The 15,512-nt window shown below is 39.0% G+C and overlaps 1 protein-coding gene across 8 annotated transcripts in view; it reads left to right on the top strand.

The window, feature by feature from the left end:
• The window catches only part of sbf1 (SET binding factor 1), a 186,387-nt gene that overhangs the window by 54,609 nt on the left and 116,266 nt on the right, over positions 1 to 15,512 (top strand). For all 8 annotated transcript variants that reach the window (XM_073066693.1, XM_073066691.1, XM_073066694.1 and 5 more), the window contains exon 2: positions 12,404 to 12,489. In XM_073066693.1, coding sequence (XP_072922794.1) covers positions 12,404 to 12,489 — 86 coding nt within the window. The remainder of the gene's footprint in view (positions 1 to 12,403; positions 12,490 to 15,512) is intronic.

The raw sequence follows: 15,512 nt of genomic DNA, 5'->3' as shown, positions 1-15,512 counted from the left end.
TACTGTCTTTGCAGCTGTTTCTGAAAAACAATGTTCAAACAGTCAGCTTAAAGATGGAGCTTGAACTGGACCCAGTGTGTCTTTTCACTTAGGCCTGCCCAGCAGTTGTATTATTAATGTGCATCAGAAAAAACTTTTTAACCTCCTGACTTTTTGTGCGAGGAAGAACGTTTTACTTTGTTGGATATCCAATAAGGCCCCTGGACTTTCTGGTTGGCGTAAATTAATCATGGAATACATTCCTTTGGACTTTTTAACATGTATGGTACACTCAAAAACAAATAGTTTTCATAAAACATGACAACCTTTTCTACAATATGTAGGTGTAAACCTTTCTGCTATACTAATAAGGGCTTTTGTATAGGATGTGGTGATGATGTCTATACTTTGATGGAATTGTTCTGATAGCTGATATCTGTGAGGGGAGGAATTGTAAATGTACTTGGAAATTGGAAGTTTTGTTATGCTGAGCAAAAAAAAATTAATAATAAAAAAGACATTTTGTTTATTAACTTTTTCCTGTACCTTCTGATCCATGATATTAGAAAGTTAAGTTCCCCAGACCTGAGTCAGTCTCCAGACACTGTATCTCATTTTGTACACTACATTAGTCATCTAATTTTTGACAGGTAGTCTCAGTTATTTTTATATTCCATAAGTTATTCCTGAGTTATTTTGCTACTTTCCTTTTTTGCATAATTGGGGAAACTCCTGCTGTTGTAGTACTTTGTGCTGATTTATTTTTGTGTTCTCTTTTCCCTTTCTTTTGGATGCTGCCTCCTAAAATTGTCTCAATGTTCAAGTTTACTGCTCTTAAAAATATTAGAAGCATTTCATATGTTACTATTCTTAATGGTTGGCCATGGATAGATTACTTTCTAACTGATATATGTCCACCCTCTCTCAATTCAAAGTAAAATTGTATGTATAAGATTTTTTTTGCTAAAGATAATTTTTTATTTAAATAATTACACATAATAAAGTCTGAAGATTTAAGAGGGAATATATCTTCAAGCTTTACAAAACTTATTCAATATAGGTTAATCATACAGTATATATAGTGATTGCTGATGATTTTACTTATTAGTACTGATTCCCCAACTACGATATTACAAAACAACCTTGCAGTGTTAAAATGTTCTGCAATTTTTAAACTACCCCTCTACAGACTGGACTACTTGATGTTATTTTTATACTTTTCTTGAGGTTTAGTTTATAACATCTTATTCTTGCAATCAATCTGCACTCTGCTGTTATCTTGGTTTATAATATCCTTCCAAAATAGAATGTATTTAACTGTGTAATTTTTGAACTTCACTTTGTGGAAAGTGTGCTTTTATATATGTTTTCTGATGATATCTGAATATTGTAGGCTTGGATATTTCAAAACAGCTTATGTTTCATCAATAGTTTGACCAAACGTTACAACATTATGCTATTATCCAGAGCTTCTGGGAAATGTGTAAAACTTGTTTACAGTGGATTGAGTTACTCCAAACTCGCACAAGTCCGATTTAACAGGCAGCAAAAGACCAATGTTCCTCATTCTGTTATGATGTACCTTGTCTTGGGGTTGATAAGTAACTGTTACCTTAAATGTTAAAGGTAGTTCTGATATTCTTTCTCTTTCCCAAGAAAGACATGGAGGTCAGTTGCTATTGATCAAGTATAACAAAGCCTCTGATGTCTGACTATGTCACCCTTTCCTGTCTGCAGGAACCTGTGCCTGAAATCTTAACCATTAGTGGGGTTTTGCCTTAAAGGTATTGGGTGTCCCCTTTGATCTTGCACTATAGACAGGCTGATTTCTCACCCCCATCACTTTCTCTTGAACAAATATTTCATTTCTCTTTGTCTGGTGTGTGAAACAATAACACAAAATGTCAAAAGAGCTCAACAGAATCATACAGTATCCATGGGGAATGAAATTGAGTTACTATTTCTGATCAAGAATTCTCCATCAGAACTGGAAGAGTGAGAAAACAAGCATGTTTTAACTTGAAGCAAGAACTGAGGATGCCATGATAAGGTGCAGATTAATATCACCAAGTAATAATTACTTTTAAAAAGTGTGAGGTAGAGGTATTAGGCAAAAGTAAAGAAACAGATTTAAACAGAACAATATATCCACATTTAAAGAGAGAATTTTAAAAATATTGATAGTTACTTGAAGTCAAATCCTGAGGGCTGAAATCTGTCCAACAGGATGCTGTTCCTCAAGCTTACACTTGGCATTAATGAAAAAGATCCAAGACAATGATTAGGATGGGAAGAGAGTGGAGAATTAAAGTAACAGATGACTGGAAACTCGGGTTTCCCATTGAGTTTGACAAAAAAAAACATGCAAGGTGATCTGTTGAGGTGTAGGAATGAAGCATAAACTGTTTCACATGTCCATGAAAGGGCTAGACATTGCTTGGGCCTATGAATGTTTGCAGGAGAAATTGAATAACTTTTCCTTTAGTTCCATTCAGTGTAAAAATGTGTGCATCCATGTGATCAAGAGTGGTGATGTGGGGGGAGCTGTCAGAGTCTGTTCAAGCAAGAAGAACCTCAGAACCTATTGGTGAGTGATGAAAGTGAGGGGAGATTGGACATCCATGAGGAACAAAAGCCATTTGGGTAAAGGAAAGTGCCCTGCATGGATGTAAGTGAGTAAGGGCTGGACAGGAGGAACAGGATTAGAATAATTGTAAGTATAACTAATTTATTTGTGGTAAAAGCAGGCCACAGCAATGGGTATTCAACATTACTTTATTCATCCCCATGGGGAAATTCAACATTTTTTCCAATGTCCCATACACTTATTGTAGCAAAACTAATTACTGAGTTAAGTATTGTATGTAATTAGTTTTGCTACAATAAGTGTATGGGACATTGGAAAAAATGTTGAATTTCCCCATGGGGATGAATAAAGTATCTATCGATCTATTATCGATCTATTATCGATCTATTATCGATCTATTAATCTATCGATCTATCGATCTATCTATTCCATTGCAGCCCTGCTATGATTCTTGGGGAGGAGATGAGAAGAGGCTATATTGAGCTGGGGAAACCAAAGGACTGTAAACTCTTCAAATCTCTTACTATCTTTCCTTTCAGTTAGTCCTAACGAAGGGTCTCAGCCCGAAACGTCAACAGTGCTTCTCCCTATAGATGCTGCCGGGCCTGCTGCATTCCACCAGCATTTTGTGTGTGTTGACTGAAAACTGTGCAGGAAAGATGACCTGAAAAAATGACATCACTATCTGGTGATGAGCCTGTTCTTTGTATACAATTTTATAATGCTGCAGGTGTAAAGATGCATTTTTATTAGTTAGTGATGTGCAGTTATGTATATGAGATTACAGTGGGTAATATGAAACCTAGGATTCCACCATCTACTCTCTCTTTAAATTCATTGTACTTGTTGTTTCTGCCTTGTAATGGTTAGCTGTACTGTTGAAATATGCCAATGAAAATAACTGGTGCTTCACATGCAATGTTTTTTTCAATTAGTGGTGGAATATCTAAAACCTTGTAACTAGGCCAATCATTGTTTATTTGCATGCTTGAAGTGCCTTTCTAATGGTTCTCAATTTAGCAACTTTGCATATTTAGTATTTGTGAAGCAAGCTCAACTGGTGACAATTCAGAAACTGCCAGAGAATGAGAGCAGAATCATACCCAATGTTTCCCTCATCCTGATGACCGCCTTCATGCATGGCTCTAACAAGTAGTGTGTGGACTCAACATACAGAGACAGAGTGTCACTACATGCTAAAGTTCTACCTATCTCTAGTGTTGCAGAAGATGGATCTGGCTCTGTTACTGTGCAACATCCCAGTCAGTTGGACATTGGTGCACTACCTGACCTTTGTGGAAGAGTACTTCCAATCAAACACCTTTGACCAAAAGTCCAGCAGGCAGTGATCAGCATAAAACATCCTGCAGGTACTGCAGGACAGGCTCACTTTGGATATGGTTGGCTGGTTCCCTGAGCAGACTGTCTAAACCATCTGGCAGAATGCCTCATCGCCAGATCTCACCAATAAACACCAAGACCTCACTTGGCTGCCAGAGAGCCACAGTTAAATTCTTCTTTACAAGTAATGTACCCCCAGCGCAACATACCCTTGGGATGGCTGTGAAGAGACAGTCCCCCACCTTTTTTGAAGAATGTGGATTTGTAAGCAAGTTGTAGTGACAGATGCAAGGTTCAGTATCCCACTTCATCCCCAACAGAGGACTTTCTGATCTCAGGAACACACACCAGTCAGAAGTCAACTGCTGCTGGAATGTCACCTATTTGCCCTTTGGTCTGCCCAAAACTTGTTGGTCTTTCAGCAGAGTCCAAGCTGCAGGAGTATGTGCTGAGGGAAGCACTGAAACTTGGTGCAGCCAATACTAAGTCTTTGTGGGGAGGTACCACAGAATAGGCTCCTTCGGTACTGCACATAGAGGGGCAGAGTTTGAAACGGTAAGTTCCTCCAGCTGTGAAAAGGGCAGATCTGTCCAGAGGGCCACATAAGTGGTACAGGTCTATGTTTTTATTTTTAAAAAGTTTACATTACTGAATGTAATGGCCTTTAATGTAAAAGTTTTGTTTTTGCATTTTTATAGAAATAAAAAAGTCTTTTTGGGGTCTTGTTTTGTAACTGTCTTGTGAAATTCATAGCTGATAGTTAAAACCATCAGGATTTAGTGAAAACATTTTTGCAAAGAAATGCTTTATGTATTTTCCATTTCACATTGGCAGCATTGCTGGTTCTAAATTAAACTTTGGTCAATTTCTGCACATACCCATCAACAAGCTGCCTTCAACTTTTATTGTTTAGATGGGTGAGCCTTGTTAATGTAGGAATAGTTAACTACCTCTGCCTACAGATTTGACAAATTTCAGAGGAGTGAAATTAGAACCTGACTCTATTTGGCTTAATGGGTCAAATAATGGGCTCCTGTGATAAAAAAAATTTCTAGGGTACTTGGTTATTGGATTGTTAATTATAACATGTACATAATGCAGCTGGAAGAAATATTAAATTTTAATATTTGAATGCTTGGCAATTTTTGAACTGTTGTAGCATGTTTTTGGCTCAAAGCTCAACATTTTATTGAGAAATATTGGAGCTGGCCATACCCCAATAATATTTGTCATACTGCACAGAAATAGGCCCTGTATCCTACCAATATGACAGTAACCTTTGCCCTTATTTATACTAGTCCCATTTACAGTACCTGTATTTGATCCAAAGCTGCTTTTGCCTTGGCAAAGTTAAGTGCCTTGACGAGATACTGCTTAAGAGTTGTGAAGTCATTGTTACCACCAGCACGTTACCAGCAGTTAGTGTGTGAAAAAATTCTCCCTCAAATCTGCTCCATACCTCCTATCTCTCTCCTTAAACTTCTTGTGCCTATAAAAAGTATTCACCACCCCACCTTGGAAGTTTTCATGTTTTATTACAGGTTTCCCCCGCAATCCGAAGGTAGAGCGTTCCTATGAAACTGTTTGTAAACCGAGATGCCGTAAAGCGAAGAAGCAATTTATATGGGAAATTTTTTTGAGTGTTCCCAGACCCAAAAAAAACCTACCAAATCATACCAAGTAACACATAAAACCTAAAATAACACTAATATATAGTAAAAGCTGGAATAATATGATAAATATACACCCTATATGAAGTAGAAATATTGTATGTATGGTGTAGTTTCGCTGATCAAAATCGTCACGTACACGCAGCACAAACAACTGCCCGCACAAGGTTTCACGGTCATTGTACTTTTTCTCAGGGTAAACACACATATAAAGCGGGTGTCTTTTTTTCATAAAAGCGAAAATCCTCTATGGTTAGCGAAAACAGGTACTAATGTAGGTCTTTCGTAACAGCGAGTTGTCGTAAAGTGAATGTTCAAAAATCGGGGGACACCTGTATTTTACAACATTGAATCACTGTGGATTTACTTTGCCTTTTTTGACACTGATCAACAGGAAAAGACTTCATCAAAGTGAAAACAGATCTCTACAAAGTGATGTAAATTAATTACAAATATAAAACACGAAATAATTGATAGCATAATTACTCACCCCCTTCAAGTCATTAGTAGATGCACCTTTGGCAACAATTGCAACATTGATTCTGTGTGGATAGGTCTCTATCAGCTTTGCACATCTGGACACTGCAATTTTCCTCCATTCTTCTTTACAAAATTGTTTAAGCTCTGTCAAATTGCAGGGGGATCATGAGCGAACAGCCCTTTTCAAGTCTAGCCACAAATTCTCAATTGGATTGAGGTTTGTACTCTGACCTGGCCACTTCAGAACATTAACTTTGTTGTTTTTAAGCTATTCCTGAGTAGCTTTGGCATTATGCTTGTCATTGTCTTGCTGCAAAACATGTCTTCTCCCAAGTCACAGTTCTTTTGCAGACTGCATCAGGCTTTCCTCCAGCTTTTCCCTATATTTTGTTGCATTCATTTTACCCTCTGCCTTCCCAAGTCTTCTGGGGCCTGCTACAGTAAAGCATCCCCACAGCATGATGCAGCCACGTTCTTTATTGGTGCTTCATTGTAGGGCTGGTGTGTTTCTGATGATGTATGGTGTTTGGCTACATCAAAAATAGCGTTTAGTTTGATGACCGAAAAGCTTAATTTTGGTTTCATCAGACCATAGAGCCTTCTTCCTGCTGACTTCAGAGACTCCCACATGCCTTCTGGCAAACTCTAGACAGGATTTCATGTGAGTTTTTTTTTCAACAGTGGCTTTCTCTTTGCCACTCTCTCATAAAGCTGCAATTGGTGAAGCAACTGGGTAACAGTTATTTTATGTGCAGTCTCTCCCATTTCAGGCACTGAAACTTGTAACTTCTCCAGAGTTGTCATAAGTTCCCTTCTTGCATGGTCACTCAGTTTATGAGGATGGCCTGCTCTAGGCAAGTTTACAACTGTGTCATATTCTTTCCATTTCATGCTGATTGACTTGACTGTACTCCAAGGGATATTCAGTGACTTGGAAGTTTTCTTTATCCATCTCCTGACTTGTACTTTTCAATAACCTTTTTGCAGTTGCTTGGAGTGTTCTTTTGTCTTCACGGTGTCGTTTTTGCCAGGATACTGACTTACCAGCAGTTGGACCTTCCAGATACAGGTTTAATTTTACTCCAATCAATTGAAACACCTTGACTGCACACAGTGATCTGCATTTAACTAATTATGTGACTTCTAAAACCAATTGGCTGCACCAGTGATGATTTGGTGTGTTATATTAAAGGGGAGACATTGTATGTTCTCTTAGATTAGGGGTTCACAACCTGGTGTCCACAGACCCCTTTCTTAATGGTATTGATCCATGGCATTGAAAAGGTTGGGAACTCCTGTTTTAAACAATCCACCTGCAAAGGGCCTTGGCCCACAATGTGGATAGTACTTTTTTCTGTAGAAGCTGCCTGGCCTGCTGAGTTCCTCCGGCATTTTGTGTGTTGCATGGGGGAAAAGATTCTCAGTTTTTTTTAAATTCTATATATCCCCTTCATAATTGTAGATACCTCAATCAGATGACCCCTCCACCTAATGCACTTCAGAACACTAACAAGTTTCTAGCCTAACAAATATCTCCGTATAACTGAAATACTCCAGTCCATGTTGATCTCCAGTGAAGTTATATACTTTCAATGATGTTTATTTATTTATTGAGATACATTGCAGAACAGACCCTTCTGGCCCTTTGAGCCATCCTGCTCAGCAATCCCTCAATTTTAATCCTACCCTAATCACAGGACAATTTACAATTACTAGTTAACTTACTAGCCGGTATGTATTTGGACTGTGGGAGGAAACCAGAGTATCGGGAGGAAACCTACAAGGTCAATGGGAGAACGTACAAACTCCTTATAGGCAGTGGTGGGAAATAAACCTCAGTTGCTGGTGCTGTAAAGTATTGTGGTAACCACTAACTGATCAAGCCACAGACTGCACACAGTACTTCAGGTGTGGACTAACCAATGTTCTATATAAGATGTTCCTGCTCTTACAATCTTTGCCACAAATAATGACGGCAAACCACCCTTTATGCTGCCTTTTGAATGTCAATAAACATGGTACTTGGGGTCCAAGACCTTAGTTCCCTGAAAGTAGCAACAAACAGTTCGGTGAAGTGGATATATGGCATATTGGGTGTATTGCCTTCATAAACTGGGGCATAGAATATGAGAGCTTGAACATTATGTTGCATCTTTAGACCACACAGAGTATCAGATGCAACTCTTCTTGTCACAATCTGTATGGGAAGGATGAGAGAATGCAGAGGAGAGTCACTAGAATATTGACTGGATTGCAGGACTTCAGTTTAGGGAAAAGTTTGGATAGGCTGTGTTGTTTTCTCTGACGTGAAGGAGGCTCCAATGGTGACCGAATAAAGGTAAATTAAATTATGTGGCAGAGATAGGATAGATATATTTCTGTTTTCCCCATGAAAAGAATGGGGTTGAAGTGAGAGGAATGAGTTTCGGAGTTGATGTGTGTAACAGGCTAGGTCACGGGTTTACAATGTTTCACTCTATACACAGTGGTGATTCTGAGCTCCCTGTGGCGTAAGACCATAAGATATAGGAGCAGAATTAGGCCATTTGGCCCATCAAGTCTGCTCTGCTGTTTCATAATGGCTGATCCAATCTTCCTCTCAGCCCTAAATTCCTGTTTCTCCCTGTATTCCTTCATGTCCTGTTCAATTTAGAATTTACCAACCTCTGCCTTACATATACACAAAGACTTGGCTTCCAACTGCCTGTGGCAAAGAATTCCACAGATTCACCACTCTCTGGCTAACGAAATTCCTCCTTGTCTCTGATCTGAAAGGAAACCCCTCTATTCTGAGGCTTCCTACTATAGGAAACTTTCCCTCCACATCCACTCTATCAAGGCCTTTCGCCATTTGATAGGTTTCAATTAGGTCAACCTCCCCCCCCATTCTTCTGAATTCTACTGAATACAGGCCCAGAACCATCAAACGCTCTTCATGCAACAAGCCGTTCAATCCAGGAATCAGTTTTGTGAACCTCCTTTGAACCCTCTCCAGTTTCAGCACATCCTTTCAGAATCAGGTTTATCATCACTGGTATGTGTCGTAAAATTTGTTAACTTAGCAGCAGCAGTTCAATGCAATACATAATATAGAAGAAAATCAATCGATCAATTACAGTATATGTATATTGAATAGATGAAATTCTAAGATAAGGGGTCCAAAACAGCTTACAATACTCCAAGTGAGGCCCCCCCCCATACTTTATAAAGTCTCAGCATTTTATCCTTGGTTTTGTATTCTAGTCTTCTTGAAATGAATGCTAACACTGTGTTTGCCTTCCTCATTACAGACTCAACCTGCAAATTAACCTTTAGAAGGACGCTAGAGTCCCTCTGCGCCTCAGATTTCTGTATTTTCTCTCCATTTAGAAAATAGTTAACCCTTCCATTTCTTCTACCAAAGTGCATGACCATACACTTTCTGACACTGTATTGCATCTGCCACTACTTTGCCTAGTCTCCTAATTTAAGTCCTTCTGTACCCTCTTGACTTCCCCAAAGCTACCGGCTCCTCCACCTATCTTCATATCACCCACAAACTTTACAACAAAGCCATCAATTCCGTCATCCAAATCAACGCATGACTGGAGAACAGAATGAAGGGAGGTCATATAGAAGCATATAAAAATGATGAGGCGTATAGATTGGGTAAATGCATGCAGATTCTCCCCCCCTCAGGTTGTGTGAGACTAGAACTACAAGTCATAGGTTTAAGGTGAAATATTTAAGGGGATTGTGAGGGGGAGCTTCTTCACTCAGAGGGTGGTTTGAGTGTGGAGTGAGATGCCAGTAGGAGTGGTAGATACGGGTTCAATTGGAATATTTAAGAGAAGTTTTGATAGTTTAATGATGGGAGGGGTTTGGCCCGTTCAGGTACAAGCAGATGGAACTAGGCAGAAGATCAGTCTATCAAGGACTAAATGGGCTGAAGGGCCTGTTTCTGTGCTGTCGTACTCAATAACCAACTCTATAAATTGCCAGTGAACATGACTGAATCAGGAAATGAGACAGACACATAAATAGGCAAGATATAGAATGACAGATCTAATACGAGTAAGCGGGATCTAGGTAGAAGGATAAAAGGATTGGTACAGATGTTGTAGGCTAATAGACCCACTCCTTTGCTGTGCATTTTTTGACTCTGTGGCAACCCTATCTACCTGTGCTGCCATGTTAACTGATTGATTGATGTACTGGACAGTGTTACACTTACTCAGTATTCCACAGAGCATCTTCTGTGTATGTTCCACCCTATTTTAGCTTTACCATCCTTTTGGCAGGATTAAAATTTATACAATTTGATTTGCCCATCTTCTTGGTACGGCTTTCCAAAAAACTGAAAATAATGATCACTGAAATCATTATTGAATGATTTCCCTGAAATCCCACAACCCTGATTTCATTCTAGTTAATTTACTCTAAGCCTTGTTGAACTATAGAAATCTTAGAGCGGTATGGCACCCAAAATTAGGGAAAATATCAGTTGAGAGCCAAGACGAACTTGTAATGGTTTAATATTACTTTCTTTTGTATTTGCCTACCTCTCTCAGAGTGGTCTTTGTCAAATTTTTCCCTTGAAATACAGGGCCAAATCTGTTGCTCTTGCCATTGGAGGTGTTATTGGCAGGATCATGGCGTTAAGGAATTCAAGGCCTTTTACTTGAATTTAATTCATATCTGGAGTTCGATTTCTCCAAGGTAAATTACTTTCCTTAGTGCTCTTCTGAATATGTTCTAACAGGTTAATCTTTAGGCATGCGCCTTCACCCATACAACACCACCAGTCTCTATTAAGATAATAGATTGCTGTTCATAGTTACAAATCTGAAAGAATTATTGAAGCTCTGTATAAGTAATATTGACCAGACCATTAGACAAGTTCATTATAATTTTGTGAAGTTTATTTGAGCTCTTTGAATGTGGTATGGTTTTACTGAATGTGTGTCTGAAAGCTAATTAACCCAGTATGTGCAACCTTAAACTTTGTCACTCAATGGAATGTTCCTGGTACTGCACCCTATATACCTAGAATGATCTGCACAGATCATTAGGGTTAAGACTTCATAGCTGTTTGTTTAATTCCATATTGACAAGAGTCATGAAAAGCCTTTTGTAAGCTTTTTCCTGAAGATGTGAATATGCCAAGGTTCAAGGTTGGGCTATTTAATCATCTATTTAGCTTTTTTTTTGTTTTATATAAAATGATTAATCTGGAACAGGTTGTCCAGATAAATGATAAAGTAAATCATATTGGATAAAGTGAAAAGTTGCTGTGTGAGGCTTGTTCTTTGAGCAGTTGGCAAGTCAAACCACTGAAGTACAGTACAGTTGTTCCCAGAATTGTGTGTTCTCGTGTTCCATGTTGGTGATCTACCATTTTCCTTATAATAGTTATACAGCATGGAAATGGATCCTTTGGCCCAACTTGTACTAGTCTCATTTGCCTGCATTTGATCCATGTCATTCTAAACCCTTTATATCCATGTAGATGCCCAAATGTCTTTTAAACATTGCAATTGCACCTGCCTCTACCATTTCCTTCAGCAGCTCATTCCACGTGCCTACTACTACTTTTGTCAAAGCTACAGCTTGCTGTCTTTTGAAAAAAAAAGAAAATTCTTTTGAAGAATGTTGAAGATAAATAGTAATTATAAGTTGCTTTGTTCATCATTAAAGATGTATGGGTGTTGGAAAGGCTAGTATCTTTTCGTTAATATGACGTTAAATGTCATGTTTGCTTATGGTGTGATTTTCTTTTGCTTGGTGCATTTATCTTGAACTAAAGTGAGTAGTTGGATCTTTGGCTGATTTGTATGCATTACATTCATTGGTTGTTCAACTGATTTGATGCCGTGTATGTCTAATTAGTATGTAATGTCTGTGAATTGTGATTGTAGAGCTAAGTGAGCTGACTGCTGAAGAGCGCTCTCCAGTCTTTTTGTAATTTAACTCAAATGTATGGAAATGTTGTATGTCAATGAAAATAGACCTCACTATGTCAGAAGTATTAGGCGAGTTCCCATTGATTTGCTTCATAAAATATTGAAGGTAATGAAAGAGCCAACATGTAGGATAGGATTTCATAACCTTGTTTTTGACAATTTCCCTGTGACAGTTGTAACTGTCCATGATGCTATTAGTAGAATTGGCAACCACACTTCTTCTGAAAACAATGTCTTGTCTTTACACCCAAGACGTTCTTCATTGCATTATGAAGTACTACACTTGCTAATTGGGATACACTCAGATCAGACCGATGGACTGTTACAGTATAAGCTGTTTAATTTTAATCTAGTTTACTGTATTGTGATCTGAGTCATTAATACAGATTTTTGTTCCTTTACAGGGAGTGGTGATGGCCAGGGACGGATTCTCCAGCGCTTTCCTGAAAAGGAATGGGAAGACAATCCCTTTCCAGAGGGCATTCAATTGGTTAGTCCCTGCTATAAATATTGTTAGTCTTTATCTTTTGAAAGTAGGTATTTAATCCTTTAGTTTGTCTCTCTCTCCTCTTCACACACTCACATGCATTCGTGTGCATAATCATACTATCTCTCTGCAGGTTTAGACACTTGGGCAGATATTACATTAGGCATACTCAATGGGGACTAAAGTGTCACAGTGTAGTTTTAGGGAGGGCAGGCCCTCTACTTGGCAAGATTGCTCTTGTGGATGGGTGCATTCAGTGGCTTTTGGGCTCAGGACTAACATAGTTGGCAGCTAGAGAGAGAGAGACAGGTGCCAGGAGCAAGAAGATGCTAGTCAAGAGGAGCGTATTGGGCATGAACTTTAAATGTCAGGTTTGGCTAGGCTTTGTAAGGATGCTGGGCATTATGAGTGTGTTAGGCAGGAAGGAGGACAAATTAATTGGGAACAGCTGTTTTTGGGCATGTCCAAATCTGATTTGTGGTGGGTGTATAAAGACCAACTACACAGAGTACAGGACAGATATGTTCCAGTAAGAAAGAAGGACAAGGATGTTAAATTATGCCAAGAAAGATGGTGAATTCCATCAAGAAGAAAAAAGAAAGCTTATGTAAAGTTTCAGAAACTAAAATCAGAAATGATGCCCATGAGGATTATAAAGAAGCTAGGGAATAACTCTGGAAGGGAATGTGGAGAGCCAGGAGGGGCCATGAAAAGCCCTTGGTAAATAAGAATAGAGAGAATCCCAAGGCATTCTCTCCTTAAATATATTTAGGGAGTGGGTAAGACTATTCAAGTGTAAAGGGAGGGAACATGTGCATGGAAGCAGAGTGTATGGGTAGGTCCTAAATGAGTACTTTACACCAGTATTTACCAAGGAAAAGGACAGAACGTGCTAATTTGATAGCATATTTTGAGATTTTTAAAAGATGATGGTAGTGTGAGGTTCTTAAAGAACATTAAGTAGATATGTCTCCATAGCCTGATAGGTTATTGACCTGTAATAACCCCTAGGTTATTGAGAGAGGCAAGAGGTGAGAATGGGGATCCCCTCTAGTCCCAGGTGAGATATGAGGGGACTGGTGTCATATCCTTATTTCCCTCTTGAAAAATGAAAACCAGTGAGTCTCACTTCATTGTTGGGGAAGTTACTGGAGAAATGCTTAGAGATGGGATTTATGAGCAATTAGAAATACTTGGCCTAATGAGACTCTGGGCAAATTGTGTCTTACTAACTTGATTGAGTTTTTCAAGGAAGTGAAGAAGGTGATTGATGAAGATAGAGCTGTGGATGTTTCTATATTGATTTTAAGACAATAAGACCATAAGATATAGGAGCAGAATTAGACCATTTGGCCCAATGAGTCTGTTCCGCCATTTCATCATGGTTAATCCATTTTCTTCATAGCCCCAATCTCCTACCTTCTTCCCGTATTCCTTGATGTCCTGATCAGTCGAGAAATTGTCAACCTCTGCCTTAAGTATACATAAAGTGAGCTGCCATAGCTGTCTGTGGCAATGAATTCCACAGATTCACCACTCTCTGGCTAAAGAAATTCCTCCTCATCACCTTTCTAAATGGTTGCCCCTCTATTCTGTTGCCGTGTTCTCTGGTCTTGCACTCTTCCACCATTGGAAACATCCACTCTATCAAGGCCTTTCACCATTTGATACATTTCAATTAAGTCACCCTTTTCATTTCTTCTACCATTGTGTATAACCATACATTTCCTGACACTGTATTCCATTTGTCACTATCTTTGTCCATTCTCATCTGTCCTTCTGTAGCCTATCTACTTCCTCAAAACTACCTGCTCCTCCATCTGTCTTTGTATTGTCTATAAACTTTGCAACAAAGCCATCAATTCCACCATCCAAATCTGACATATAATGTAAGAAGAATCGATCCCAACACAGACCCCTGTGAATCGCCACTAGTCACTGGTAGCCAACCAGAAAAGGGTCCCTTTATTCCCACTCTTTGTCTCCTGCCGATCAGCCACTGCTTTATCCATACTAGAACCTTTCCTGTAATACCATGGGTTTGTAGCTTGTTAAGCAGCCTCATGTATGGTACCTTATCAAAGGCCTTCTGAAAATCCAAGTGCACAACATCAACTGATTCTCCTTTGTCTACCCTGCTTGTTATTTTTCAAAGAATCTCAACAAGTTAGTCAGGAAAGATTTTCCCTTGAGAAAACCATGCTGACTATAGCTTATTCTATCATGTGACTCCAAGTACCCTGAAACCACACCCTTAATAATCGATCCCAATATCTCCCCAACCACCGAGGTCAGACTAACTGGCCTATAATTTCCATTCTTCTGCCTCCCTCCCTTCTTGAAGCATGGAGTGACATTTGCAATTTTCCAGTCTTCAGAAACCTTTCCACAGTCTAGTGATTCTTGAAAGATCATTACTAATGCCTCCACAATCACTTCAGCCACCTCTTTCAGAACCCTGGGTGTACACCATCTGGTCCAGGTGACTTATCTACCTATATACCTTTCAATTTGCCAAGAACCTTCTCTTTAAATATAGTAAATTCACACTCTTCATGCCGCCTAACACCTAGAACTTCCACCATATTACACTAGTGTCTTCCACAGTGAAGACTGATGTAAAATACTTATTCGGTTTGTCTGCCATTTCTTTGTTCCCCCCATTGCTACCTATCTATCATCGTTTTCCAGTGGTCCAATATTCACTCTCACATCTCTTTTACACTTTATGTATGTGAAGGAACTTCTGGTATCCTTTCTAATATTATTGGCTAGCTTACTTTGGTATTCCATCTTGACCTTCTTAATGACTTTTTTTAGTTGCCTTCTGTTGGTTTTTAAAAGCTTCTCAATCCTCTAACTTCCCATTAGTTTTGACTTATCTTGTTAGCCACAGTAGTGTCATCCTGCCTTTAAAATACAACTTCTTCTTTGTGGTGTGTATATATCCTGTGTCTTCTGAATTGCTTCCAGAAATTCCAGCCATTGCTGCTTTGCCATCATCCCTGCCTGTATTCTTTTCCAGT

This window comes from Hemitrygon akajei, chromosome 14 (assembly GCF_048418815.1).
Source record: "Hemitrygon akajei chromosome 14, sHemAka1.3, whole genome shotgun sequence".
NCBI classification, from domain to species: domain Eukaryota; kingdom Metazoa; phylum Chordata; class Chondrichthyes; order Myliobatiformes; family Dasyatidae; genus Hemitrygon; species Hemitrygon akajei.
This window is presented reverse-complemented; position numbering and strand designations above follow the sequence as displayed.